Below are 26,459 nucleotides of genomic sequence, written 5' to 3'. Positions count from 1 at the left end.
AAGCCAAAAAATGGCTTATCTTCTGAGTTAGCCAATAAAACTCAGAGACAAGAGGAGTTAGGAGTCCATTGTGTTTATTGCAAAGCAATAAGGTTACAGTCTAATCTTTTCGCAAAACTGCAACCCCGCCCAAAGGTCGGGCGGGAATTTATAACATTTCAGACAAAGGATTTTGATTTAACCAATCACATAAAGCATTACATCATTTAATATTTTAATATTCATCATTATCTCATTTCATATTGAATACGTATGTCATTACCTAATCTAATACCCATGCGCAATAAGCATTGCTAACTAGGCCAAGGATTGCTAACAAGGCCTTTGATTCTCAATAATATGTTACATTGTGAGATAATATGCGTGTTGGGAACCTGTGTTACGTGCACCATGTAACAATTTGTGTTCTAGCTTATGAATTACATCTTTGTGATTTGCGTGTTAGCTGACCTTCTGTTCTGGTAAAAGAACGGCATCTTGCTAAATCATCAGTTTCTTAAAGTAACAAGCTCCCATAATTCACTATTATAAGCATATTCCAGGATTTATAGGGATTTGCATTATCACCTTAATTGGGGCCCTTTGGGCCCCTGCTACAGTTCAACTGTTGGGTAAGGTTGATTTGATTCCCTCCCTTGTTCCTGAAGTAGATCTTCACTCTGCCCACCTTCCCTGTGGGGTGGGGGGCATTCTGTGGTTTGCCTCAGGTGCTAAAAGGTCTTTGGCCAGCCCAGCAGCTCTCTCACGGCTCCTTGGTTTGGCGAGAGCCTTCGTAGTCACCTCTCAGGTACCAGGTCCATCCGAGGTGCATGTCCACCAGCCAACTGAGCCAAGGCTGAGTGCAGGTTCCTCCCCGACTCATTCCTGACCGTTGGCGTCTACCTGGATGTTCTTTGGTGACCATAGCAACAGCCATAACCGCCTGCCCCTGCATCTCCCATCCTTCCTGAAGGTTCATATCGCTCCATGGAAGTGGTTTCCCTGGACCAGTTAACACAGTGTGTATTAAGACATGGCATGCTCATGGTGTCTGTGTGTATGGAAGTGAGATTTATGTTAACACAGCGGACAGTGTGTGTGTGTGTGTGTGTGTGTGTGTGTGTGTGTATAGTTGCAATTTCATTTATTGTTATTTTGTGCGGCCTGGATGACCTTGCTGTGGTGTTGGGCCTACTCCACCTGAAGGACAAAGAGAGACACAGTCGCAGGGCAAGGTTAGGAGATAGTTTGTTCCAACCATTAGCCACCTATTCCCAAGAAGATGCTTCAGAGGTGCATAGGACAACAGGGACGTTTAATCCTAAAATTAATCCTGGGGAGTTGAGGCGAAGAAGTGGGACACTTAATCTCTAAAATAAACATGGCAAAGAAGCTCAGATGAGCTTTAGCCCTTGCTATTATCCAGATCTGACCTGCTTGACACTCAAAAACACTTCACTGAGGCCCAACAAAATTTTCTCAACCCTCCAGAACTGGAATGAATAAACTGTAAATGATGGGCATTGATAAAGATGTGTGTTATATACTCATATTATTGTGTCTAGGATGAATACGTGTTGGCTTTTGTCTGTCTGTGTGTATCAGAATTAGTAATGTTGTTCCGTGGGCACTGAGTGCATTGTGTTCTGCAAGCCAGTTGCAGAAGTGGAAAGTCACACAATGTTCTATCAACAACAACATTTCCCTGAGAAAATAATGTGAGCTTAATAATGGGATTAATTTATATTGCTGGTTTGAATCAGGTCTTTAAAAATGACGAGGTATATGTGAGGTGTCTTCAGATTTTTTAAATCAGTAATTTGTGGAAATATGCTAGCAAATCCTTGTTATACAGTTGACCCCAAATTTCATTGTGGGAATTCCTAGAGTTATTTTCATGCTATCTAACCCACTCTACTGGTATAGAAAAGATCGATCCCAGCAGAATAGATGTTTTCAAATAAATATATGGAGAACTTTGGTGCCCACCTAATGTTTAGGAAGTTTAGAGTAGTTGCTAACTCTGTGGAGGTTGAACTAATGGTGAATAATCTGTTACAGGCAGTAGGATAAACAGAGAATGTCAGGTAGCTTACTGCTTCACATAACATATCTAATGAAGAGGACTGCAGTCCATGAAATCTTTTGCCACAATAAATTTCTTTAAGGTGCTACAAGATTCTTTGTTCTTTTTTGCTTTCCCCCTCAATGTTTTAATGAAAGTCAAGGGTTGGAGACAGATATTGGAGCTGTTATGAACACTCAGGGTGGTACTCAACCAATTTTTACTCTGAGTATATTAATGATTCTTAGTCATGTTCATTAATTTCAATGGGTCTGCTCTGAGAAAAACTTACCATAGGGGAATACTTTTGTCAATGCAAAAATCTGAAAATTTTATTTTTCAAGAGCTGGGTGGGGGCATACTCTATGGACAATAATGAAAACGCCCTAAAATATGAACACAGCTAAGGAATGAAATGCTGTATTTTCACTAACCGAGGAAACTGGGGGAATTGATCATTAATGGCCAAATGATCACATTGTCTGGGTTTGCTGCTCCATAGAGCTGTTAAAAAAAAATTCAGCTACATTATAATGAACAGCAATTTATATTGAAATTTTTGTGTGTGTGTGTTAACGGGTTGCATACAACATTAGGCATACCCAGAGAATATCCTTCGAATCAATGGACATGAATAACTGAGGATCATTAAGTTCAGTGGGGCTACTCTGAGTGGGATTTAGTTATAATCCAATATCTTTCTCAATTGGCTGTTTGTTACGTTTACACAATTATAGGGAATAAGATGGCAAGCAAGAAGAAGGAAGTTCAGCTACAGGTATACATTTTGTCTTTTCCCTGTTCAACTCTTGCTGGAACACCTAGCACTTTAAAGCTAACGAAACTCTACGTTTGCTTTACTTTAGACAGTAATACTTACTCAAGAACAATGGGAAGAAATGTTGCTGAAGAAAGGTCTAATAGGTACAATTCCCCCCCCCCCTTTCCTCTTATATACAGGTGAAACTCGGAAAATTAGAATCTCGTCGAAAAGTGCATTTATTTCAGTAATGCAACTTAAAAGGCGAAACCAATATATGAGATAGATGCATGACCTGCAAAGCAAGATAGGTCAAGCCTTTATTTGCTGTAATTGTGACTATTTGTCGTTAGGCAGGTCAATTATAAATGGAATGTAATTAATGAAATGTAATAGCGATGTTTATTATTGTAACTATTTGTTTTATTACTGTGGAATTTCCAAAATAAAGCATTTTTAAAAATTAAAAGAAAAAAAAGGTGCAAAGCCCGAGCGTGCTGTTTGTCCTCAAGGGTAAGAGACAGTCCTTTCTGTTAATCGATGGCTAGCTGAGCTGCTGCTCCCCGCCAGAATAAAAAATAAAAATCCAAACCTGACGCTGTCCCTTTGCCAACCCCCAGCAACGGCCCCACTGGGGCTATGGTGCTCGTGCCATCAGAGGACTCTGACTGAGTGCCCCCTCTGGCAGGCATAGTGCCATAGGTTCACCACCACTGGTGTAGGAACTTAAGAGTGGCTGCTTATCCCACAAATATTCCCAATGGTTCTAGGTGCAATTTTTTAAAATGGGCACATTAAATGCCAAGAAGTTACACTTACTGTCACATCTAGTCTGACTACCAGGCTTAGTAGCACAGAAAGCCAAGGTCTGATTTGCAGGCTGCAGAGCTTGTGATTTGAACCCTAGTGGCACCTGAAATCTGTACTGTCAGACTGCAAAGGCATCCATTTTTTTGAGTTTTCTGATTTTCATTAAATATGTTAAATCTTCTTCTTCTTCTTCTTCTTCTTCTTCTTCTTCTTCTTCTTCTTCTTCTTCTTCTTCTTCTTCTTCCTCTTCCTCTTCCTCTTCCTCTTCTTCTTCTTCTTCTTCTTCTTCTTCTTCTTCTTCTTCTCCTTCTCCTTCTCCTTCTCCTTCTCCTCCTTCTCCTCCTCCTCCCCCTTCTTCTTCTTCTTCCTCCTCCTCCTCCTCTTCTTCTTCTCCTTCTCCTTCTCCTCCTCCTCCCCCTTCTTCTTCTTCTTCTTCTTCTTCTTCTTCTTCTTCTTCTTCTTCTTCTTCTTCTTCTTCTTCTTCTTCTTCTCCTCCTCCTCCTCCTCCTCCTCCTCCTCCTCCTCCTCCTCTTCTTCTTCTTCTTCTTCTTCTTCTTCTCCTTCTCCTTCTCCTTCTCCTTCTCCTTCTCCTCCTCCTCCTCCTCCTCCTCCCCCTTCTTCTTCTTCTTCTTCTTCTTCTTCTTCTTCTTCTTCTTCTTCTTCTTCTTCTTCTTCTTCTTCTTCTTCTTCTTCTTCTTCTTCTTCTTCTTCTTCTTCTTCATACCCCGCCCATCTGGCTGGGTTTCCCCAGCCATTCTGGGCGGCTCCCAACAGAACACTAAAAACTTCCCTGAACAGGGCTGCCTTCAGATGTCTCCTAAAAATCTGGTAGTAGTTTTTCCTCTTTGACATCTGGTGGGAGGGCGTTCCACAGGGCAGGTGCCACTACCAAGAAGGCCCTCTGCCTGGTACCCTGCAACTTGGCTTCTCGCAACGAGGGAACCGCCAGAAGGCCTTCGGCGCTGGACCTCAGTGTCCAGGCAGAACGATGGGGGAGGAGACGCTCCTTCAGGTATACTGGACCAAGGCCATTTAGGGCTCTAAAGGTCAGCACCAACACTTTGAATTGTGCTCAGAAACGCACTGGGAGCCAATGTAGGTCTTTCAGGACCGGTATAATATGGTCTCTGCGGCAACCTGGCAGCCACTGCGTCCACCTATGCTGGGCCTGCTTCTACCACATATGGCAGGCTATACTGCTGAATACAAGTATTGGCATTCTGCCAGCTCTTGAGGACACGCCTAGACTTGGCCTTCTGGTCTTATTTTTAATTATTTTTAACTGTTTAAATTGTTATGCCTTTTAACTTGCTTGTGTATATTTTAATCAAAGGAGTTTTAATGCTTTGATAAGACTGTTCCATTGTGTATTTTAATTACGTATGGATTTTATAATTGATTTTATGCTTGTAAACTTAGAAGCCATTTTGGTATACAAGTGGTGTATAAATAAATTTATAGTAGTAACAGATGTAGTGAAATTTAAAACGTGTTAATTCCTGGAATACGATTGCTCACTACTACTGATACATCATGCCTATTATTAATTTGTGATCTTTCCCATAAAACCTGGTTAAAACATGGTTTCAATAGAGGGACATGTCCTAGCCCCCAAATCAGAAAAAACGATATCACCCATTTGAAGTTACCCATTTTATTTAGGCACTTTGTTGTGTGTTTTCCAGTAGTAGACGTATATCAGGCTTGGTGCGGACCTTGCAAAGCTGTCTTGAGCTTATTCAGAAAACTAAAAAATGAATATGGTGAAGATGATCTTCTGCACTTTGCGGTGGTAAGGATCCAAATATGAAGCCTTCCAATGCCAAACATTTTGGGAGAAGTCTATTTTTTGTGCTCTGTGATTAACTTCCTTGTTTGTTGCAGTTTCAGCAAAACACTGAAGAATACATTCCAAATGCACTGGCGTTATTTTATTGCTAGGTAGACTGATTTCAGCTGCTGGAGAAATCCTGTTGTCACATATCAGGATTGACATACGTTCGGAATTTCCTGGACATATCCAGAATACTGCACTTGGTAGCAGTGTCCGGGCAAAAAGTGTCCAGGACAATTCAGACATATGGCAACCTATGTTGGCAGGGTCATTTTTGGCAATTAACCTTAAAAATAGCCCCCAAACGTCTTCTTTTTTTGTTGTTGCAAATTTGCCAGAAAAAAGCTCAACAACTACTTTTCTGCCCAGATTTTCACTGTTTGAAAGATGGCAACCGCATCACATATGAAAAGTTACTGCTTAGTTACGAAAGAGGGGAGGAGTAACAGAATTATAATATATGAACCCTAGCCACCTTTAAGCTAGAAATACAAGCATTGGTGCAGCTGTAGTTCATCTACAAATAGTATTGCGAGAAATAAAAATCAAGCCTTGGGAATATGTAACTTTCAGAAGGAGAGGGTATTCTGCTCTCAAATTTTAGAACACAAAATATTGTTTAACAGACCTTCACTAAATTTCAGAGAGTGTTCTACATCCCGAAAGACCAATGTTAAAGATTCTGGATTTTCCAAAATGTTGAAATACTGCTCCCAACTGCTGGTTTGGGGAGTGGTGTACACCACAATCCACATCTATCATGCCATTTCTTATTAAATACTAGGTTCTGGTGTGTTTACCTGAAACCCACTTTGATCTGAATTGGGGGAAAAGAACAACCTAGTTGACTTTTAACCTGGTAATGTGTACACATTACCTCTTGCTTTCCCTTTAAAACTAATGGGATTTCAGAGTGCTTACCTTTGGCTAGAAGAATGCTATTTATTTCCTTACATTTGCATTTTTCAGTAGCACCATCTATGGTCGCAATAATGGTGAAGTCATGCAAAGATTTATTGTGAATGGGATCTAATCTGGTAACAAGGCAGGAAGCCATCAGCAGACTGCAAATCAAAACTCTCCGTGAGCCAGTCAGTAGTACTCTACAGAGAATCTATATGGGAATTGCTATACCGGTAGTATACCTTGGCTTGCAGGTGTTTTGAAAAGTAATAATAATGTAGGTTATGTGTCTTATCTGTATTCATTTAAGGCAGAGGCTAACAGCATTCCGAGTCTGCTCCCCTTTAAAGATAAATGTGAACCCGCTTTTATCTTCTGTGTGGTAAGTATACGGTGAATGATTTTAGTTTTTGTTTCTCAGGGGGATGTGGGTGGTGCTGTGGTCTAAACCACTGAGCCTAGGGCTTGCCGATTGGGAGGTCGGCGGTTTGAATCCCCGCAACGGGGTGAGCACGCATTGCTCAGTCCCAGCTCCTGCCAACCTAGCAGTTCGAAAGCACATCAAAGTGCAAGTAGATAAATAGGTACCACTCCGGCGGGAAGGTAAACAGCGTTTCCGTGCGCTGCTCTAGTTTCACCAGAAGCGGCTTAGTCATGCTGGCCACATGACCCAGAAAAACTGTCTGTGGACAAACCTCGGCTCCCTCGGCCAGTAAAGCAAGATGCGTGCCGCAATCCCAGAGTCGTTCGCGACTGGACTTAACTGTCTTTAGGAACTGTGTGGTGATGCAGAGCTGGGAATTAGTGTCGCAATGTTGTGATCATGAGGGACTTCTCAATTTTCTTCCATCACCTTCCACAGCTAAGACTCCCAGTGTTCCCACACCACTGACCCCCACTGACCCCCTTCCAGTTTGTTTATGCAAATGGAATAAACAATTATAATGTATAGGTAGATTCATGCAATGCTAGTTCTCATGGAAATCATTGGGGCAAGTCATGGTAACTTTTTACAGTACATTGATTCCAATAGGCTCAACTGGAGCTTAACTAACCTTCAGTGCAACCCTATGCATTTTTACTCAGAAGTAAGTCACACTGAAGTCATTGGGACTTACTCCAAAGTAGGTGAACATAGGACTGTGGTCTTACAGTGCCATCTTGTGCAGGTCTCCTCAGAAATGAGTTCAGTGAGACTCACTCACAGTCAAGTGAATATAACAGGCATTTGAAAGAATGATCAACGCTGCTGTTTTTTGTTAATTTTAATTATTTTAGATCATTGTGTTTATGGTATTTTTGCGATATTTTGAGCAGACTTGGGTGGCTATTCCCCAAAAGGTGGGATATAAAAAATAATTTTAAAGCAAAGCTAAGTATAGGTTGATAACCAGAGTTAGTCATACTCAGAACAGACCCACTGAAATAATTGGACTTACGTTACTTAGGTTTGCGTGTGACTAGCCTTGGATACCACTGATAGGATTGCAGCCATAGGCTTAAAGCACATAAAACTAAAGGTTTGCACCTGGAGAATATTTGTTGTTGGAAACCAATTAAAACATACAAAACAAAACTGAAGAGGTAAAAGAATATGTAAATGATTGGTTGCACTATCGCCAAATCAATGAAATGTTTAAAGAGAACCTAAAGGAAAAAGGATTTGATCACAATAAATCAAAATATGAAATTGAAATAGTGAATAATAATTATAAAATATTGTCTAAAATGTATAAATTGCTGTTGGAATGGCATTTGAAAGATGAAGCGGTAAAATCAGTTATGATACATTGGGCCAAGGATTTTGGGTATAATATAGAGTTGAAAGATTGGGGAAAATTGTGGAAAGTAGGAATAAAATTTACAGCATGCAATGCCTTGAAAGAAAATATGATGAAAATGATGTACAGATGGTATATTACACCAGTGAAATTAGCTAAAATGTATAAAACAAGTAATAAATGTTGGAAATGTAAGGAAAAAGAAGGATCTTTTTACCATATGTGGTGGGAATGTAAGAAAGTAAAAAGCTTTTGGGAAATGATATATAATGAAATGAAAAAGATGTTGAAATATTTGAAAAACAATTGTAAACAACAGATCACGCTAGTAGGACTGCAAGAAGTTTTGTAAGGAGGACTATATGGAAATATTACAAGGAGAATATATGAAAAGGATAATTAGTGATGGACTGTTAAAAGTAATAGTGAAATTAATAAAATGTATGATTAAGAGAGGAAGATTGAAAATCAGGCGGGGTTGATGGAAGTCCAAAACAAAACATTGTATAAGATGTGAAAGAATGATATGTGATGTTTGGAAAATATTACACACACACACACACACACACACACACACACACACACACACAACTATGAGATGTTGCTGCACACTGTTTAATTTGGGCTAAAATTATTTGCAGGATGGCAAGATGGTAGATATTGTGAGAGGCGCGAATGGACCTCTTCTGTGTAGAAAAGTCATAGAGATGGTAGAACGAGAGAGAAGAATCGTAGCAGGAGAAGAACAAAGACCAGAGGTAACTCTGTCTTGACTCATCACTGGCATATTTTATTAAGTACATTTGCCTTCTCTTTCTAATGTTCTGTGTTCTGCTTGATTGCTGATACGATTTTTACGACATTCCCCCCACCCTCAAAGAATTCTGGGCATTGTAGTTTTTTTAAGGCTAATTGGGAAGTGTAACTATTGTGAGGGGTAAACTAGGTGGGTGATGATCTACAATGGGTTATGACAGGGGTCCCCAGACTTACCCGGCTTTGGGCCGGAGGGCAGGGGAGTGCGCGCACAGCGGGCCAGAGGGCAGGGGAGTGCGTGCCCGTGTGCATGCGCACACACACTTACTGGCGCGGTGGCGCGCTTCCAGGTCGGAAAAATCGCCGAAAATCGTTTGTGCACATGCGTATGGGCCTCCCCCCGACCCGGAAGTGCACCGGAAATGACCTCTTCTGGGTCGGGAGAGGCCCACACGCATGCGCACAAACGATTTTTGGCGATTTTTTTCCGACCTGGAAGTGTGCTGCCGCGCTGTGCACCATAAGAGGGCGGCAGCAGCGCGTGGTGGGGGTCGTTGCGGGCTGGATTGGGAGGCCAATTGGGCCGCATTTGGCCCGCGGACTGTAGTTTGGGGACCCTGGGTTAAGATCTATGGCATTCGCACACGACAATATCAGGTGGAGGCTGAAGTTAATCAGAACAATTCTAGGAAACGTATCACCATTGAACACGTATGAATGTTCCGTTGCTGCTGCTTACTTGAATGGGTCTTGTTGTGGGGCAGGGTTGCAGCAAATTTGGGGTTGCACAGATGCACTGGCAAGGCCAGTCCAGCACTCCCACTGGTACGTCGCACAGCCTGGACCTCCCACCCAGGCAATGCCCGTGTCAAGAGGGTGCCCTTGCAGCTCTACGACGGCCACTCTTTGCAACAGAGTCCTACCATGTTCAATGGAACGTAATCTCAGAAACATGCATACCAAGTTGCCAGTTTAAGCACAGAAGTCCCTATTCATGCTGAGCGGTGCAGTCATAAACAATTCTACTCCAAATCACACCTCACCGAATTCAGTGGGGCTCACTGCCTGTGAGTGGTTATAGGCAGGGGTGGCTGGTACCCCTTGGGACTGGCGGCGGGGAAGCAGGTGGCACCAGAGCCAATGACAGGCAGAGCCCATTTAGTCTAGTTTTGTCATCATCTTCCCTCTCCTGAGTTCTACAAGGGGGACCCTGAGACTAAGGAACCGGAAGGCAGGGAGGGCCACACCCTGGAAAGTTGTAAGTAGAAAAGCAGGCAAGTTAACAGCTGCAGTGGGAGGCCCTGAATTCTGTCAGGATCGCAGCTGGGGCATAGGGAGCGTGGGAGAGTAGCCTTTTCAGCCCATCCAGAAGACACGCCCTAAAACTACTAATAGGCCTAGGGATTGGGGGGAAGTGTGACGAACTTATTTCCTAGTAGGAAATATTTTGGTTTCCACCTGTATGAAAAAAGGGTTAATACATCTCCTACCTTGAGTGACAGCACATGAGTTTGGGGGCGGGGTTATGGACCTCCTAAAAGGAGGGAATGGCAGTTAATGACAGTTGAGAGGGAAGAAGAGGGACGAGGGAGTGAGAGAAATATAGTGGGAAAGTGGAAGGTTTGGCTGGTTACTAGGATTAATCGAATGTACTAGTTTTATGGAATAATCGAATACTATGAACTAAGAGTTTAAACAAATGCAACCATAAAGAAATATACATGTTCTCCAGTTAAATAAACCTTTCATCTATGTTGTGTCAAATTGGATGTTGCTCCTTATTCCAGCAACGTATCTAAACTCAAAAGGGTGGTGACTGAAGAGGGGAGATAAAACTAAGCCTGAGGAGTGGATAGTTTGTATTGTTGTAAGCCAAAAATGGCTTATCTTCTGAGTTGGACTGAAATATACTCGGAGTCAAGAGTGAATTTCATGCTCTTTATTCAGCTCATAGTCATCAAGGAGGAGAAGAGAAGACGAATGGCTCTTTTCCCAAAACCATCTGCTTATATACATTATTTACACAATGGGCCTTGCGTGATTGGCTACTTCAGGGCTACACCTGTGGGCCAATTATATTGTGGATTGACTTCTGCCTGCAGCCTGATTGGCTGCTCCTACAGGCCAATCAGGTTGCGGATTCACTTCCACCTGGAGTTGGATTGGGTAGCTCCCGCTGATTCTGAATCCTATTGTTCTAGGATTCAGCTCAGTACATAACACCCCTCCCCTCTAAGTTCCAGTCCTGCCCGGGAAGTTGCATTCGTAGTCCCCAAGGTCTGCTGGCCGCCTCCGTGTGCGTTGTGGCCTGGGGTGTTCCTTGGTCAGGGGTTCTGGTTCTGGCTCGTGTTCCGAGGCTGCTGGCTGTGCCGGGGCTGTCTGGTCTGGCGCCACTGAACCACTAGGTTGTAGCTCTGGTTCCGGTGTCCTTCCAGCCTCGGGGCGCCCCTCTGTGCCTACTGCTTCTGCTTCCCCTGCCCACCCCTCTCGCTCTACAAGCCTCACTGCCCTGCTGTCCCCTTGGGACCCCTCTGTCCCGCTCTCCTCCTGGGTTCCTCCTGGGAATCGTCGCCGTAGCTGGTCGCAGTGGCGGCGCCAACATTGCCCCCCTTCCGTTAGTACCTCGTACGACACGGGACCGGTCACCTTGGTGACTGTGGCGGGTACCCATGCTGGGCCTGCCCCAAAATTCTTTGCATACACTGGGTCCTGGGCCACAAATGTCTGGGGGTTCCTGCCTTTCCCCACCACTACCTCATCCTGAGCTCTGTCGGGGTGAAGTCGGTCCAGTCTAGTTGCAAGGCGCCGGCCCATTAGTAATTCAGCTGGGCTCCGGCCCGTCGTTGTGCTTGGGGTGCTGTGCTGTGCTAGAAGAAATGCGGCAAGGCGGTATTCCCAGTCCCCTTGTGTCATGCGGCGGAGGCTGTCCTTGGTGGTCCGCACCATGCGCTCCGCTTGGCCATTGGTGGCAGGGTGGAATGGTGCTGAGCGGATGTGGCGGATGGCGTTCTGCGCTGTGAAGGTCTGGAACTCCTCTGACGTGAATGCGGTTCCATTGTCCGAGACGAGGGTGTCAGGGAGCCCGTGGGTCGCAAACAGCTTACGTAGTACCCGGATGGCTGCCGCCGTAGAAGTGGATGGTACCAGTGCGACCTCCAGCCATTTGGTGTAGGAATCCACCACTATGAAGAATGTTTTTCCCTGGAAGGGGCCAGCGAAGTCCACGTGCAAGCGTGACCATGGATGTCGGGCGGACTCCCAGGGCTGGACTGGGGCCCTTGGGGGATCCGGGCGGGATTCTTGGCAGGTCTGGCAGTGTTGGACCCAGGCCTCTATCTCTCTGTCAATCCCCGGCCACCACACATAACTCCTGGCAAGGGCCTTCATCCTCACTACCCCTGGGTGTGTCTCGTGTAGGGCTGTGAGGACCCTTTTGCGGAGGGGCTGGGGAACAACAACCCTGCTTCCCCATAACAGGCACCCCTTGTGGGCCGACAGTTCATGTTTGCGGTTTGTGTAGCCAGCGAATTCTGGCCCGGGGCTGCTGCTGGGCCATCCTCGCCACACCCAGTCCAGGACCCGGGAGATGACCCTATCTTTTGTGGAATGGTGCGCAACTTCTTGTGCCTGAATAGGTCGGTCGGGAAGCAGCTCCAGGGTCATAACCTCTTGCGCAGGCGCTGGGTCGGGGCCTGTTTCTGGTAGTGGTAGCCTGCTGAGGGCGTCTGCGTGGCCCATCGCCTTCCCAGGGCGGTGGATTAGTGCATACTGGTAGCCGGCAAGGAAAATTGACCACCTGAGGACACGTGGAGACAACACTTGGGGGGTCTGCTTCTCAGGGGCAAACAGGCCAAGCAACGGCTTGTGGTCAGTCACTATGGTAAAGGGCCGCCCGTACAAGAAATCATGGAATTTTTTTACGCCCTTCACGATTGCCAGACCCTCCTTGTCAATCTGTGAGTAGTTTCGTTCGGCTGCAGCAAGCGTCTGGGAGAAGTATGCCACCGGCACCTCTCTTCCATCCGGGAGTTGGTGTCCCAGGACAGCGCCGATGCCATAGGGAGAGGCGTCGCATGCCAGCACCACTGGCAGCCTCTCGTCGAAGTGTGCTAAGACCGAGTTCGAGACGAGCAAGTCCTTGACTGCCTGGAATGCGGCCCTTTGTCGCTGGCCCCACACCCAAGGGGCCCTTTTATCTAGGAGTCTGTGTAGGGGCTCCGCTACCGCTGCCTTATGGGGAAGGAAGGCATGGTAAAAGTTCAATAGTCCCAAGAATGACTGAAGTTCGGGCTTGCTCTTGGGCGCTGGGGCCTCACAAATGGCCCGTACCTTGTCACCGGTTGGATGGACCCCTTCTGCGTCCACCTTAAATCCCAGAAAGTCCACCTGCGGCACTCCCAGTAAACACTTTTCCCGCTTCACCTTGAGGCCCGCCGTCTGGAAACGGTGCAGGACGGAGCGGAGGCGGTCCTCAAATTCCTCTGGTGTGGGCCCGGCGATCAGTACATCATCGAAGAAGGGGGTGACGCCAGGAATCCCTTTAAGGAGAGAGTCCATTAGATTCTGGAATATGCCTGGTGCCACGCTAACGCCAAATTGCAGCCGCTTTACTCTGAATGCCCCTCTGTGCGTCACAATCATCTGAGCCTCTGCTGTGGCTTCGTCCACAGGCAACTGTTGATACGCTTGGGCCAAGTCCAGTTTGCCAAAGATTTTTGACCCAGCCAGGGTGGCGAGGACATGGCTGACCACTGGCACTGGGTATGCATGGGCCGTGAGAGCCTTGTTTATGGTGCATTTGTAGTCTGCACAGATGCGGACCGAACCGTTAGGCTTGACAGGTGTGACAATTGGAGTTTCCCAGGGGGCGTTGGGCACCGGCTCCAGCACTCCTTGCTCCACGAGCCGGTCCAATTCCTCGTCTATGCGGGGTTTCAGGGCGAACGGGACCCGGCGGGCCTTGTGCCTGATGGGTCGTACAGCGGGGTCTAGCTGTAGGGCAATGGGGGGTCCTGTATATCGTCCCAATGCCCCATCGAAAACCCCTGGAAACTCTTTGCATATGGCGTCCACGTCCACTTGTAAGCTAGTGCGGTTCACCCCGGTAACGGCTAGCCCCAGAGGTCCAAACCATGCCAGTCCCAGTAAGCTAACGTAGGGGCCCTTAACTACCAGCAAGTCCAATTGTTGCTTTCGCCCTCGATATTGCACCCTGAAGGTCCCCACCCCCATAGTAGGGACCTTACGTTTCTGGAAGTCCCGGAGGGTGAATGGGGCCGGCCTTAGTTTGGGACCCCCATTAGGGCACAGTTCCCTTAATGTTCGGGCCGAGATTATGGATAGAGTTGAACCCGTGTCCAGCTCCATGCGGCATGGGGCTCCCTCTATCTGTAACTCTATATAAATTTTCTCTGTGCTGGGATGGGGCAACTGGAATACCTGGTAGTCCGTGATCTCCGTCGAGTTGCCTTGGTGCATGGTGCCGTGTGACCTGGGGCTCCTGGGTCGGTCATCTGATGCTTGTCGACGGGTGAGTCGAGCCCGACACACCCGGGCGATGTGTCCCAATTTTCTGCACTGCCTGCACTCTGCGTTGCGGAAACGACAGGTCCTCCTCTCGTGGTTCTCCCCGCAGCTTGCACAGTTCCCTCCTTCTCGTCGAGGCTGCTGTGGTGTGTGTGCTGCTTGAGTGCGCCGCTGTACTCGGTGTACTTCCTCCCTGTCAGATTCGGATTCGTCGGTGAGGTCTTCGTGGTAGACCCTCGGTTGGGATGGCGGGGCCGGTCGTGCCTCTTGCGTTGACCTCTCGGCGGCTTCGGTTGCCAGGGCTTCCTCCAGAGCAATCTGGAACGTGAGGTCTTTTTTGGCGTAGAGGCGTCGTTGCAACATCTCGTCCCTCAGGCCACCGACGAGGCGGTCACGAAGCATGTTCTCCAATTCTGAGAAGTTGCATAACCGGGCGGCTTGGCGAAGGGAGGTCACAAACCCAGTTATGGTTTCCCCCGGGGCTTGCCGCTTTGCGTAGAAGGCATTTCGGCAAGCTACCACCGAGGGCTGTGGTGAGAAGTGCTCCTTCAGCCGTTCCATTATTGTTTTGTAAGAGACGGTAGCGACATCTCTAGGTGCAAGGAGAGCCCGGGCGATTTCAAACGTCTCCTCTCCACAGACGCTGAAGAATGTCGCCCTCTTCATGGCATCGTTGGTGACTTCTTTCGCTTGCAGGAGGAAGTTGAAACGGGCGGCGTACCCTTCCCAGTCTCCTGATGCTGGTTTGAATGGCGAGAAGCTGCTGTCGGTTGCCATTCTGGGTTCCTTGGGTCCTGGAGCTGAAGCCTGGATGCACGGTGCGATGCAGCGGTGCAGCAGGTGGCGGTGCTGCGGTGCAGTGCGTGGTGGCGGTCAGCTCAGCAGGATCCCACCTTCGTCGCCAGTGAAATATACTCGGAGTCAAGAGTGAATTTCATGCTCTTTATTCAGCTCATAGTCATCAAGGAGGAGAAGAGAAGACGAATGGCTCTTTTCCCAAAACCATCTGCTTATATACATTATTTACACAATGGGCCTTGCGTGATTGGCTACTTCAGGGCTACACCTGTGGGCCAATTATATTGTGGATTGACTTCTGCCTGCAGCCTGATTGGCTGCTCCTACAGGCCAATCAGGTAGCAGATTCACTTCTGCCAGCCGCCTGATTGGCTGCTCCAGCAGGCCAATCAGGTTGCGGATTCACTTCCACCTGGAGTTGGATTGGGTAGCTCCCGCTGATTCTGAATCCTATTGTTCTAGGATTCAGCTCAGTACATAACATGGACCAATAAAACTCAGAGACAAGAGGAGTTAGGAGTCCATTATCACCTTAATTGGGGCCCTTTGGGCCCCCGCTACAGTATCTCAAAGTCACACACAGAGGAGGCAAGTGAAGGGAAAGAGTGCCTTGCAGTGGCTAAAGTGCTGAGGTGAACCTGAGTTGAGAGGGAAACCTTACTGAGGGCACAAGATTGTTCCTGCAAAATTTGCCTGGAGTTTTTAAGGATACAGAGCCACGTTATTTGGAAAGCTGGAATTGTACTCTATGTACTAGCAAACCCATATATAAACAGGGAGTTTATTTGGGAGAAAGAAGGAATAGTGGGTTGCTTGAACAATAACTGAATTCCTTCAGCACACTAGTTACAGGTAGGTATCCGTGTTGGTCTGAGTCGAAGCAAAATAAAAAAATTCCTTCAGTAGCACCTTAAAGACTAACTAAGTTTATATTTTGGTATGAGCTTTCGTGTGCATGGTATCTGAAGAAGTGTGCATGCACACGAAAGCTCATACCAAAATATAAACTTAGTTGGTCTTTAAGGTGCTACTGAAGGAATTTGTTTATTTTCCTTCAGCACACTGTTGGTAATAGAGAAGCGAGGTTCGTCACAGGAAGACAGTTCCAATGCCCACCTTTTTTCCTTCATAGATCTAGTATTGGGGATGGGGTGGCATATTGAGGAAACACAACAGCAGGCAAGATTATCCCCTTCCCTCCGAACTGCAATCCTGAAGCAGTGCTCTTCTCCCCACCACTGACATTTATCCAATCAAAGCTGCCTTATCTTGCAACTGATGGTACCGTATCTATCCATTGATGCTTTCTTTCCATCCATCCATCCATCCATCCATCCATCTGCCTATGGAGAATCTATATTGGTGATGTTTCATTTCTATACCGTTTGGAAACTTTCGAAATAACTGTCTCACGATTGCACCCTTACCAAATATTATTTCGAAAAGCTGGTCTGACCATAATGTAACAGTGACAACATTTTTAGTTGCCAGAACTTCTGTTTGTGGAGGAGAAAGAATCCGATGAAGAACTTGTAGAAGAAGAAGCTATCGGCAAGTTTTCCTGATAGATTTTTCGATTTTTAGATAGGTAGCAAATCAGTGGTGTGATTGTTGTTATGGTTAATGAACACAACGTTTATTGGTAGGAATGTCTTAACAGGAGACAGATGCCCGCACAGCTCCAATGGGGAGGAGTTAAGCATGCTCTTTCCCACCACCCTGCCTCAAAGTCCATAGAACTGTGACTTGCCGCTTACCAGGCGTTAGAGGTGGAGGGGAAAGGCAGCGGTGAGGTTGGTGCAGTGCAAACACTCAGGTGGCTAGTGTGCCATCCTCTTCACTGCCACCCCCTCCCCGTCTTCCTCCTTATAAGCAGCAACGCAACCAGCCAGAGGGTTGGGAGTGCCACTGCCCGGCCACACTGTCCGCTGCGGACTCCAAGGCCAGCACCACATTATGGCCATGGCACGCCTGCCATACAACAGGGTAGAGTGACCTGCTTCAGGCTGCCCTGTGAAGTGGGCAAGACATGAAGGCAGGAATTGGTATCTGAATAATAATAATAATAATAATAATAATAATAATAATAATAATAAATTTAATTTATACCCCGCCCTCCCCAGTCAAAAACCGGGCTCAGGGCGGCTGACACCAACAGAACCACAATAAAACATAAAAACAATTAATTAAAATACAGATTAAAATACAGTATTAAAATTTAAAGTGCAGCCTCATTTCAAGTAGGCCATAAATCCAAGCCATGAGGGAGAAAAACACAGGGGTCAGGCTGAGTCTAACCCAAAGGCCAGGCGGAACAGCTCTGTCTTGCAGGCCCTGCGGAAAGATGACAAATCCCGCAGGGCCCTGGTCTCCTGGGAAAGAGCGTTCCACCAGGTTGGGGCCAGTACTGAAAAGGCCCTGGCTCTAGTAGAGGCCAATCTAGCCATCTTATGACTCGGGATCTCCAGAATATTATTATTTGTGGACCTTAAGGTCCTCCGCGGGGCATACCAGGAGAGGCGGTCCTGTAGGTAGGAGGGTCCCAAGTCGCATAGGGCTTTAAAGGTCAAAACCAGCACCTTAAACCTGATCCTGTACTCCACCGGGAGCCAGTGCAGCTGGTAAAGCACTGGATGAATGTGATCCCGCGGCCGGGACCCTGTAAGGAGCCTCGCCACGGCATTCTGCACCCGCTGGAGTTTCTGGGTCAGCTTTAAGGGCAACCCTGCGTAGAGCGAGTTACAATAGTCAAGCCTGGAGGTGATCGTCGCATGGATCACTGTGGCCAGGTCGGGGCGAGAGAGGTAAGGGACCAACTGCTTGATGCGGCGGAGATGGAAAAATGCCACCTTTGCTGTGGATGCAACCTGCGCCTCCATGGAAAGGGAGGCTTCAAAGGTTACACCCAAACTCTTGACAGAAGGCGCTGGTACCAATTGAGCCCCTGCAAAAGGTGGGAGTTGGCCCCCCAACCCCATGTCGCCCCGACCTAGCCAGAGGACCTCTGTCTTCGAAGGATGACAATGAGGCAGCAAGACTTTTGAAAGGGAAATGTCTGCACCTGCAGCCACTTAAAAGCAAATTCAAGGAAGAGTTTCCCATTCTAGTGTTTTTTTTTCTGATGCCCACAGTACAAAAAGATGCCAATCTGCCAACATTTCAGACCAATTTTTCTGATATCTGAAAACACCCATTTGTCATTTTCCTTTTACTCATCTTTTACTCATCTTGGGCAGACAAAAGAGGCAAATGTTTTATGCTACTGGGGGTAAAAATCGGCATGGGTTTTATTGGGATCAATTTTTAGTCTTCTGTTCTACTAACTAGACAAACAGGGAGGTTTTTTGTAGCTAGAAAAATACAAATTGGATAAGGTGGACTTACTGTAACTGATTTTCAGTCAGCTATACTACCAGTGTCTTTTAAATATAGTTTTGTTTGTCCTGATCACATTTCTCATACTTATCTACCGTGTTTCCCCGAAAATAATTTTTCCTCAAAAAGACACACTATGGCTTATTTTCATTACATGTCCAGCCTCGCCGCTTCCTTGGCGCCCTCCAGAACTGTGCCTATCACTATGTCTTATTTTCGGGGTATGGCTTATATTGCGCAAATGCTTAGAATTCCTGCTATGGCTTATTTTATAGGTATGTCTTATTTTCTGGGAAACAGGGTACCTGTATGATAATGTCATTTGGAATCTCCTTCCTGAAGACACAGATATAAAATTGTGGTGTAGTGCTGTTTTTGATGGTCAGATGTGGTCAGATGCCTAAGGATTTGCATGTAAATACAGTGGCACCTCTATTTTCGGATGTCTCCGTTGCCAAACATTTCAGTTTTCAAACACCGAAAACCCTGAAGTAAATGCTTCCGTTTTCAAACACGCCTTGGAAGTCGAACGGCTTCCGCTGCGTGTATCTGTTTTTCACAATTTTCTCAATTGAATTGGCAAACCTCCCTTTGTGCCTCAGTTTTCAAACTTTTTGGATGTTGAACCAAAAACCATTATTACGTTCGAAAACCGAGGTGCCATTGTAAATGGATCTCACACAGGGGAGGCATGCATGTTAGCACTTGTTAAAGCATCACAAGCACTTGACCTAGGAAGTTGCTTAGTACGTAGTCTTGTTCCTATATGCTGAATGTTATATACACTCCCGCTTCTCTTTTAGAGGAGGAAAAATACACTGTTGTGATCATAAAACCTGATGCGGTTGAAGCAGGAAAAGTTGAAGAAATTAAACAAACGGTAAAGAAAACTTTTTGCTGAAAAATATGAAGCAATACTGATTCATTTGAAAACTAGGATGGCAGGAATTTGCTAAGCCAGATGCGCATTAGATGCAGCTTTTGCATTAGATGCTTATTTCCCCTCCTCTAGGTTACTAAGCAACAGTGGCTGTAGCAACTGAGAACTTTTTTTAACAGGCTCAAAACTTAAAGGCAGTATGCCCTGTGTTTTCCACAACATATTAATTTCATGGTGAAGAGATTCACAAGCCTTGCTTGCGTGAATTTAGAACATCATACTTGCAAGAAGTCACTGCTTTATATATAATATTTCAGGATCAGTTAAATACTTTTGTGCAAAATCAAATTACTGGATACAAGATTTTCAGCACAATCCTATCTGTACATTTAACCAATAGCTCAGCCCTAATCTTCTAACAATGCTTAGATGATCAGGCAATTTTGTCTGCTGTAACAGAGAATGAAAAAGGGGTATCAAAGATGGCTTTCCATCCTAAGACTGATTGGTCTGTCACATTGTTTTATTAAATTGTATGTTGCACCTCCCTGTTTGTTTAAAGTTTTTACATTAAGATCATGGTGATACATGAATTTATTTAATTTTCATTTGTTCCTTTGTTCAGATCAGATAACCGATGAGTTAAAAGTTCTTTGATTGTTTGCACTGCTTAAACACAGCCTAATAACCCAACCTTTTTCTTCTAAAATGTGCTCCGGTAACTGAAGATTACAGAAGCAGGCTTTAACATTCTTGCAGAAGCCCTGAGGACATTAACAGATGAGCAAGTTAGGGATTTTTATCTAGACAAATCAGAAGAGGTAAGAAGAACAGATAAATGTGGGAAATAGTCATTGATGTAGCTAATCAAAATGACTGATTACTGTACGTGAATTGCATGTTAGCATAGCTGTGGGGAAATAACCTAGTTACTATTTTAACTCACAGAAAAACAATGCTGGCCTTGCTGTGCCTCTGCATCATCCCTCTTTCCCCCCATTTCAGGTCTCCATACCGGTCAACAGCAATGGAATTCCCACCAGAGTTAGCTTCCAGTTAGTCACATCACTCCTGCTTAGTGGGAGGCAGAGGAGCAAGGCAGGACCAAGGTCCGCATGGTGCAAATGCACTAGCAGCAGTCTTTTGAGAAATGATTTATAATGAAATGGGGGGGGGGGGGAATTAGAGTAACTGAAATATACTCGAGAGTCCTGTAGTGATTTCATGCTCTTTAATGCAGCTTGTAAAACAGTGAATGAGACTTTCCCCAAAATGTCTGCTATATATACATTATTTACACCAGGGATTCCCAAACTAAGCCCCGGGGGCCAGATGCGGCCCAATCGCCTTCTCAATCCGTCCCACGGACGGTCCGGGAATCAGCATGTTTTTACATGAGTAGAATGTGCCCTTTTATTTAAATGCATCTCTGGGTTTTTTGTGGGGCATAGGAATTTGTTCATTATTTTTTTCCAAAATATAGTCTGGCCCCCTACAAGGTCTGAGGGACAGTTGACCGGCCCCCTGCTGAAAAAATTTGCTGACCCCTGATTTACACAATGGGCCCCGCGTGATTGGCTAATTCTGGGCTGCTCCTGTAGGCCAATCAGGTTGTGGATTCACTTCCTCCAGAAGCCTGATTGGCTGCTCCTGCAGGCCAATCATGTCGCTGATTCACTTCCACCTGGAGCTGGATTGGGTGGCTCCTGCAGACCAATCAGACTGCTGCATTCTGGATCCTATTGTTCTAGGATTCAGCTCAGTACATAACAGTAACCTTTGTTAAAAAACCAGAAGCCTTTTTATTGGGTATTTTAGGAGCGGAGATTCCAAAAGAACAGAGAAAATTGTTTATGTATGCTACGATGGCCGCCCGGATACTGTTAGCTCAAAGGTGGAAAGAGGAAGCTGTCCCAACGAAAGCAGACTGGCAAACCAAGTTAATAGACTATGCTGAAATGGCAAAACTAACTGGAAAGCTCAGAAATAAAGATGATAAGAAATTTAAAAAAGAATGGGACGTGTTTATCTATCATGTACTTCGAAAAGTATCGTAAACAGGTTAATACATTGGCAGGATTTTAAGAACGCTTGTAATTTTAGAACTAGTGTAGGAAATTTGAGGTAAAAAGAGTAATTTGGAGTAGAAATGATATGCAGTTGAAAAAGAAATTTAAGGAACCATAGAAGTGGGGGGAGGGAAGTCACGGGATTTGGAGAATCCCATTTTATGGCTTTGATATTGCTTTTATTGTATATTTTTCTTTGTTTGCATTTGTTGTTTGTTGTTTGTTTTGTTATTTTTGTTGAAAAATCAATAATATTTTTTAAACAACAACAACAACACCAACAACAACAAATGCACTAGCAGGAATACTGGATTGGCTCTGCCAGTGCATTTGTGTGTATCATTCTCAACGCTGCCTGGTCCCCGCCCTCTGCCTTCCAGTGAGCAGCCTCGATGCAGCCAACCAGAGGTCAGGTGCATAGCTGCCAAGTCTCCTGTTTCCCCCGGGAAATCCCCATTTTCCAGATGTTCCTAGCTGAAAAAATGGATTTTTTTGTTTTTCCCCGGTTTATTCTGGCATGGTGGCCATTTTGGAACTGGGCAGAGCATGCTCAGAAGCAACTTTTGATGCTGCTTTGCCCAGTTCCAAAATGGCTGCAGTGCGACTTCTGGCCTGCTATTTCCACCCGGTCCCTTATTTCTCTGACAGCAACTTGGCAGGTATGGTCAGGTGAGATGCAGCAGCCCACCCTGGCACTGCTACTGGATAGAACATAAACTTCTATATTTGAAATATTTTAGGATCTCAGTAATAACAGGGAGAAATGTAGTGCTAAATCAATTCACGGTGAGTCTTCTTTCCTGGCACTTAATGACAAAAATACTTCCCCCCCCACCCCAGCTTGACTTTGAAGAGTTTGTTTCGTTTATGCTGTCTGGACCATGCCATGTACTGATCGTTTCTGAAGGAAAGCAAACACACGAGGTTATGCCTTATTTACAAGAATTGGGTCTTGGAGAGGGAGAGGAGGAGGAGGAAGAAGAAGAAGAGGAGGAGGAAGAGGAAGAGGAGGAAGAGGAAGGGTATAGGAAACCTCAAAGTGAAGCGCCAGCCAGGTAGATTCCAACATGGAGTGTGTGAGTATACGGGTGTGCAGGTGGATATGATTCCTCCCACCCAATACGTGATTGACAGTAATATAGCTTGCGGATTGGATACCATGTGCAGGATTTTTCAAATCCGCCATGGTATTTCAAGTGTGTCTTCATGCTAGGCAATATCGGATCTACTTCACTCAATAATTTATTTATTTATTTATTATTAATTTATTTCTGTATCACTTTATATTTTAACAGCATATTAAAACAATAGTAAAACAATCCAGAATCAAACATTTCTGAAGAAAGTCAAATATAGAGTACTGTATATGGTACAGTCAAAGCAACACAATTAACAGAAAACTAAAATATTATCTTAAAGATTTCAAAATAAAACAACAAAGGAGGTCAGCTATAGAATATATATTTAACACAAAGTTAACAAAAAATCTTAAACATTTAAAAAGAATGATAAGCGAAGTCGAATATAAAATGCACGTTTAAAACAGCATAATGAACGAGAGAATAAAATATTATCATAAGCATGACACGGCCTTTTGGAAATTAACTCTGCATCTAATTTTCTTCCGACCTCACAATTTGCAATCTCCTCCCATACACCTCTAACTCAGGATAGGACTTCATGCATCTGATGGAAGAAGACTATAGTCCATGAAAGCTTATGTGCCATCTGCTGCTGCTGCTGCTGCAAAATAATTGCATGACTGCCCCTCTGGAAAGCCATTGTTATTTTATTCTTCAGGGTGGGAAGGGGTTCGCTCTGACTTGCCTTCAATTCAGACAACCTTTTGGCTTAACTTGAAGACCAGCTAGAATTAATTTTTGAATGGGCGTGTGCAGAACCGCAGGTTTCTGTCCCAGATTTCCTTTTCCTTATAGTTACTCACGTTTTCTTTTTGAGTTCTGGTTTAACCCTTTTTAATATGCACTGATGTACACCAGTAGGAGCAGTGGCACAGGCACCAACTCCTAGGGGGTCCCTTCGTCGCCCCCCAAAGTTCATGAGCATTGCCATTCAAATGGGGTATGTGGACTGCACCTTGTGATCAATTATGTGAGGCAGTCTGGGCAGTTACAAAGCACAGGGCACCGAGCTGTGGGGATGCAAAACTGAGAAGATCCAAAGTTGGGAAGATCCATTTGGGGGCACCAAATTTTGGCCTCACCCAGGGCGCCATATTACAAAAGTTTACCAAAGCCTGCCCTTGTACACACGAGCCTCTCTCTCTCTTGCCTCTGAAATTATGTTTTGAATTTTTGTTGTTTAGTCGTTTTGTCGTGTCTGACTCTTTATGACCCCATGGACCACAGCATGCCAGGCAATTCTGTCTTCCACTACCTCCCGCAGTTTGGTCAAACTCATGTTGGTAGTTTCGAGAACACTGTCCAACCATCTCGTCCCCTTCTCCTTGTGCCCTCCATCTTTCCCAACATCAGGGTCTTTTCCAGGGAGTCTTCTCTTCTCATGAGGTGGCCAAAGTATTGGAGCCTCAGCTTCAGGATCTGTCCTTCCAGTGAGCACTCGGGGCTGATTTCCTTCAGAATGGATAGGTTTGATCTTCTTGCAGCCCATGGGACTCTCAAGAGTCTCCTCCAGCACCATAATTCAAAAGCATCAATTCTTTGGCGAGCAGCCTTTGTTATGGTCCAGCTCTCACTTCCATGCATCACTACTGGGAAAACCATAGCTTTAGCTATACGGACCTTTGTCGGCAAGGTGATGTCTCTGCTTTTTAAGTTGCTGTCTAGGTTTGTCGTTGCTTTTCTCCCAAGAAGCAGGCATCTTTTAATTATGTCTGTCTATTGCAGCAAGATTAGTGTTTCACAGCCAAGTCTATAAATTTCACCTCACAGCTATTGTGATGCATTAAGTGCTCATTTTGTACTTCGTAAAATGTTTAACAGTGGTTACATTTATATTATTTTACCCTTTATTAGCTTGAAAGGGTTCTTGGAAGGCCAAGCTATATCAGATTTATGTGACGTTCATGACAGAGTGGAAGAAGCAAGCCGGGAACTGGCCTTCTTTTTTCCTGATTTTTCCAAGCCGAAAAAAGGCCCAGCTCTTGAAAAAACAGTGGCCTTGATTAGACCTTCTCTCTTGAGGGAAAGGAGAGGTTAGTGAACATCAATACGCAATTCTCTCCGTATTCTTGACATGTTGCTGGGTCCAGAAATGTGGCCGCAGAAGCCGTTCTTGCATTGACTCTGTACCAGGGACTGCTATGTGCAGCGCAGTATCATACAATACCCAACACAATGGGTTTTGATGTTAAAAGCTGCATTGCACAACATGCCTGCCATGAGGGGCGTGGCCTAACAAAAAACTCGAGAGGCAGCCATTTCCAATGGATGTGATGGCAGTAGCCTGGCTGGGTGGGTGAGAACATCCACACTTTTTGGCAACAGCCGCCTCCCCAGTCTTGCTGTATCCACAGAGTAACCGTGGGGTGGGGTGCCTACATGTGTCAACTGTTAATCATCTTTTGCATGCAGATTCTATTCTGAAAAGGATTGAGGAGGATGGCTTTCAGATAGCAATGCAAAGAGAAATCGTCCTAACAGAAGAGCAAGCTCGTGAGTTTTACAAAGAGCATGAAGGTCAAGATTATTTCCCAGCTCTCCTGGAACAAATGACCAGGTGCGCCACTTGAGAAGGAAGACCTTTAAATGCAGGGAAATAAATTCATTTTACACACCACAACTCTGAAACTTGGTTGGAAGGGTGAGAATCAAATACTAATCAGGGATGTATAAAGTGAACAAGACAAAGTCGAAGGTACAGAATGTATTGCATACACAGGCTCTGATTTAAGCTGCCCCCATGGGATCCCAAACTGAACAGTGAATCATATTATTGTCTACTGTTCAACTCCATGGGGAATCTGTCATTTAATTTAGCCCTTCCCAGTGATGGGACTGGCGCCAGCACTAGAGTTCCAGGTTTTCTGGTAAAATAGACAATCAGATTATGATCAATTTTGGGGAGAATGCCGGGCAAAGTTGAGATTACTTCCAGACAAGCAGGGAATGCTATCTATTTGGTCCTATATTAAGATAAAGTTATGTGCACGGATCCCATAAGTGAAACAGACCAACAGAAAAAATAATAATAACCTAGGCTCCTGTGTATCCACTTTTTTACGAATAAATTTATTTAAAATGCTAGGAATATTGTGCATAACATATTTCTCAAACTAGTGGGGAGGCTGCATTTAACCAAGTATTTGCCCCTTTTTTCTGTCTAGTTTGTTTAATAAATTTCTTGCTTTATTGGCAACCCTGACTTAGCTACGTATTTCATTTAATAGCAGAGCACTTAGAATCACTTTGGTATGAGTGATTCACATGGAATTTGTTAATAGTTTTATAAATGCAAAAAAAGAGAGAGCTAATCATGAGTTTATAACAGATCTTTTTAAAAACCTTCTACTGTATTTGCACCGGACAGTGGACCAACTCTTGCACTCGCTTTGGTACGAGAAAATGCAATACAGAAATGGAGAAGTTTACTGGGCCCAAAGATAGTAGAGGAAGCAAAGGAACAATGTCCAACAAGGTATTTTTTTTAAAAAAACAACAACACATAACAGTACCTTACTAATACATTGCATTCTGATAAATGAAGACGGCTGTGCTAGGAGCCTAGAGCATAAATAAAATTAAAGCCATGTTGTAACTTGTTTGACAACATTGCCATCCTCTGGACAGTGTTGCATATTTTCTTCTGCTACATTTTTTCTTGTGCCATTGAACCCATATTTTAGTGGTTAGTGTGTTATAAAAACGATTGCATTGTTTTGTCAATGCCCTGGTTAGACAAAGGTGAAAAAATTGCATCTCTGAATAATGCAGATTCCCTGTG

General features: G+C 44.9%; 1 protein-coding gene across 1 annotated transcript in view; it reads left to right on the top strand.

The window, feature by feature from the left end:
* The window catches only part of NME8 (NME/NM23 family member 8), a 36,149-nt gene that overhangs the window by 1,982 nt on the left and 7,708 nt on the right, over window positions 1-26,459 (top strand). The window contains exons 3-12 of the mRNA XM_088654225.1: window positions 5,300-5,406; window positions 6,662-6,733; window positions 8,774-8,890; window positions 16,697-16,763; window positions 19,391-19,467; window positions 20,196-20,288; window positions 22,377-22,591; window positions 24,533-24,711; window positions 25,091-25,235; window positions 26,046-26,153. Of these exons, the coding sequence (XP_088510351.1) occupies window positions 5,300-5,406; window positions 6,662-6,733; window positions 8,774-8,890; window positions 16,697-16,763; window positions 19,391-19,467; window positions 20,196-20,288; window positions 22,377-22,591; window positions 24,533-24,711; window positions 25,091-25,235; window positions 26,046-26,153 (1,180 nt within the window). The remainder of the gene's footprint in view (window positions 1-5,299; window positions 5,407-6,661; window positions 6,734-8,773; window positions 8,891-16,696; window positions 16,764-19,390; window positions 19,468-20,195; window positions 20,289-22,376; window positions 22,592-24,532; window positions 24,712-25,090; window positions 25,236-26,045; window positions 26,154-26,459) is intronic.

The sequence above is a fragment of the Zootoca vivipara genome, chromosome 11, assembly GCF_965207765.1.
Source record: "Zootoca vivipara chromosome 11, rZooViv2.hap1.1, whole genome shotgun sequence".
Taxonomy (NCBI): domain Eukaryota; kingdom Metazoa; phylum Chordata; class Lepidosauria; order Squamata; family Lacertidae; genus Zootoca; species Zootoca vivipara.
The sequence above is the reverse complement of the archived record's forward strand: the minus strand, read 5'-3'. Positions and strand labels throughout refer to the sequence as shown.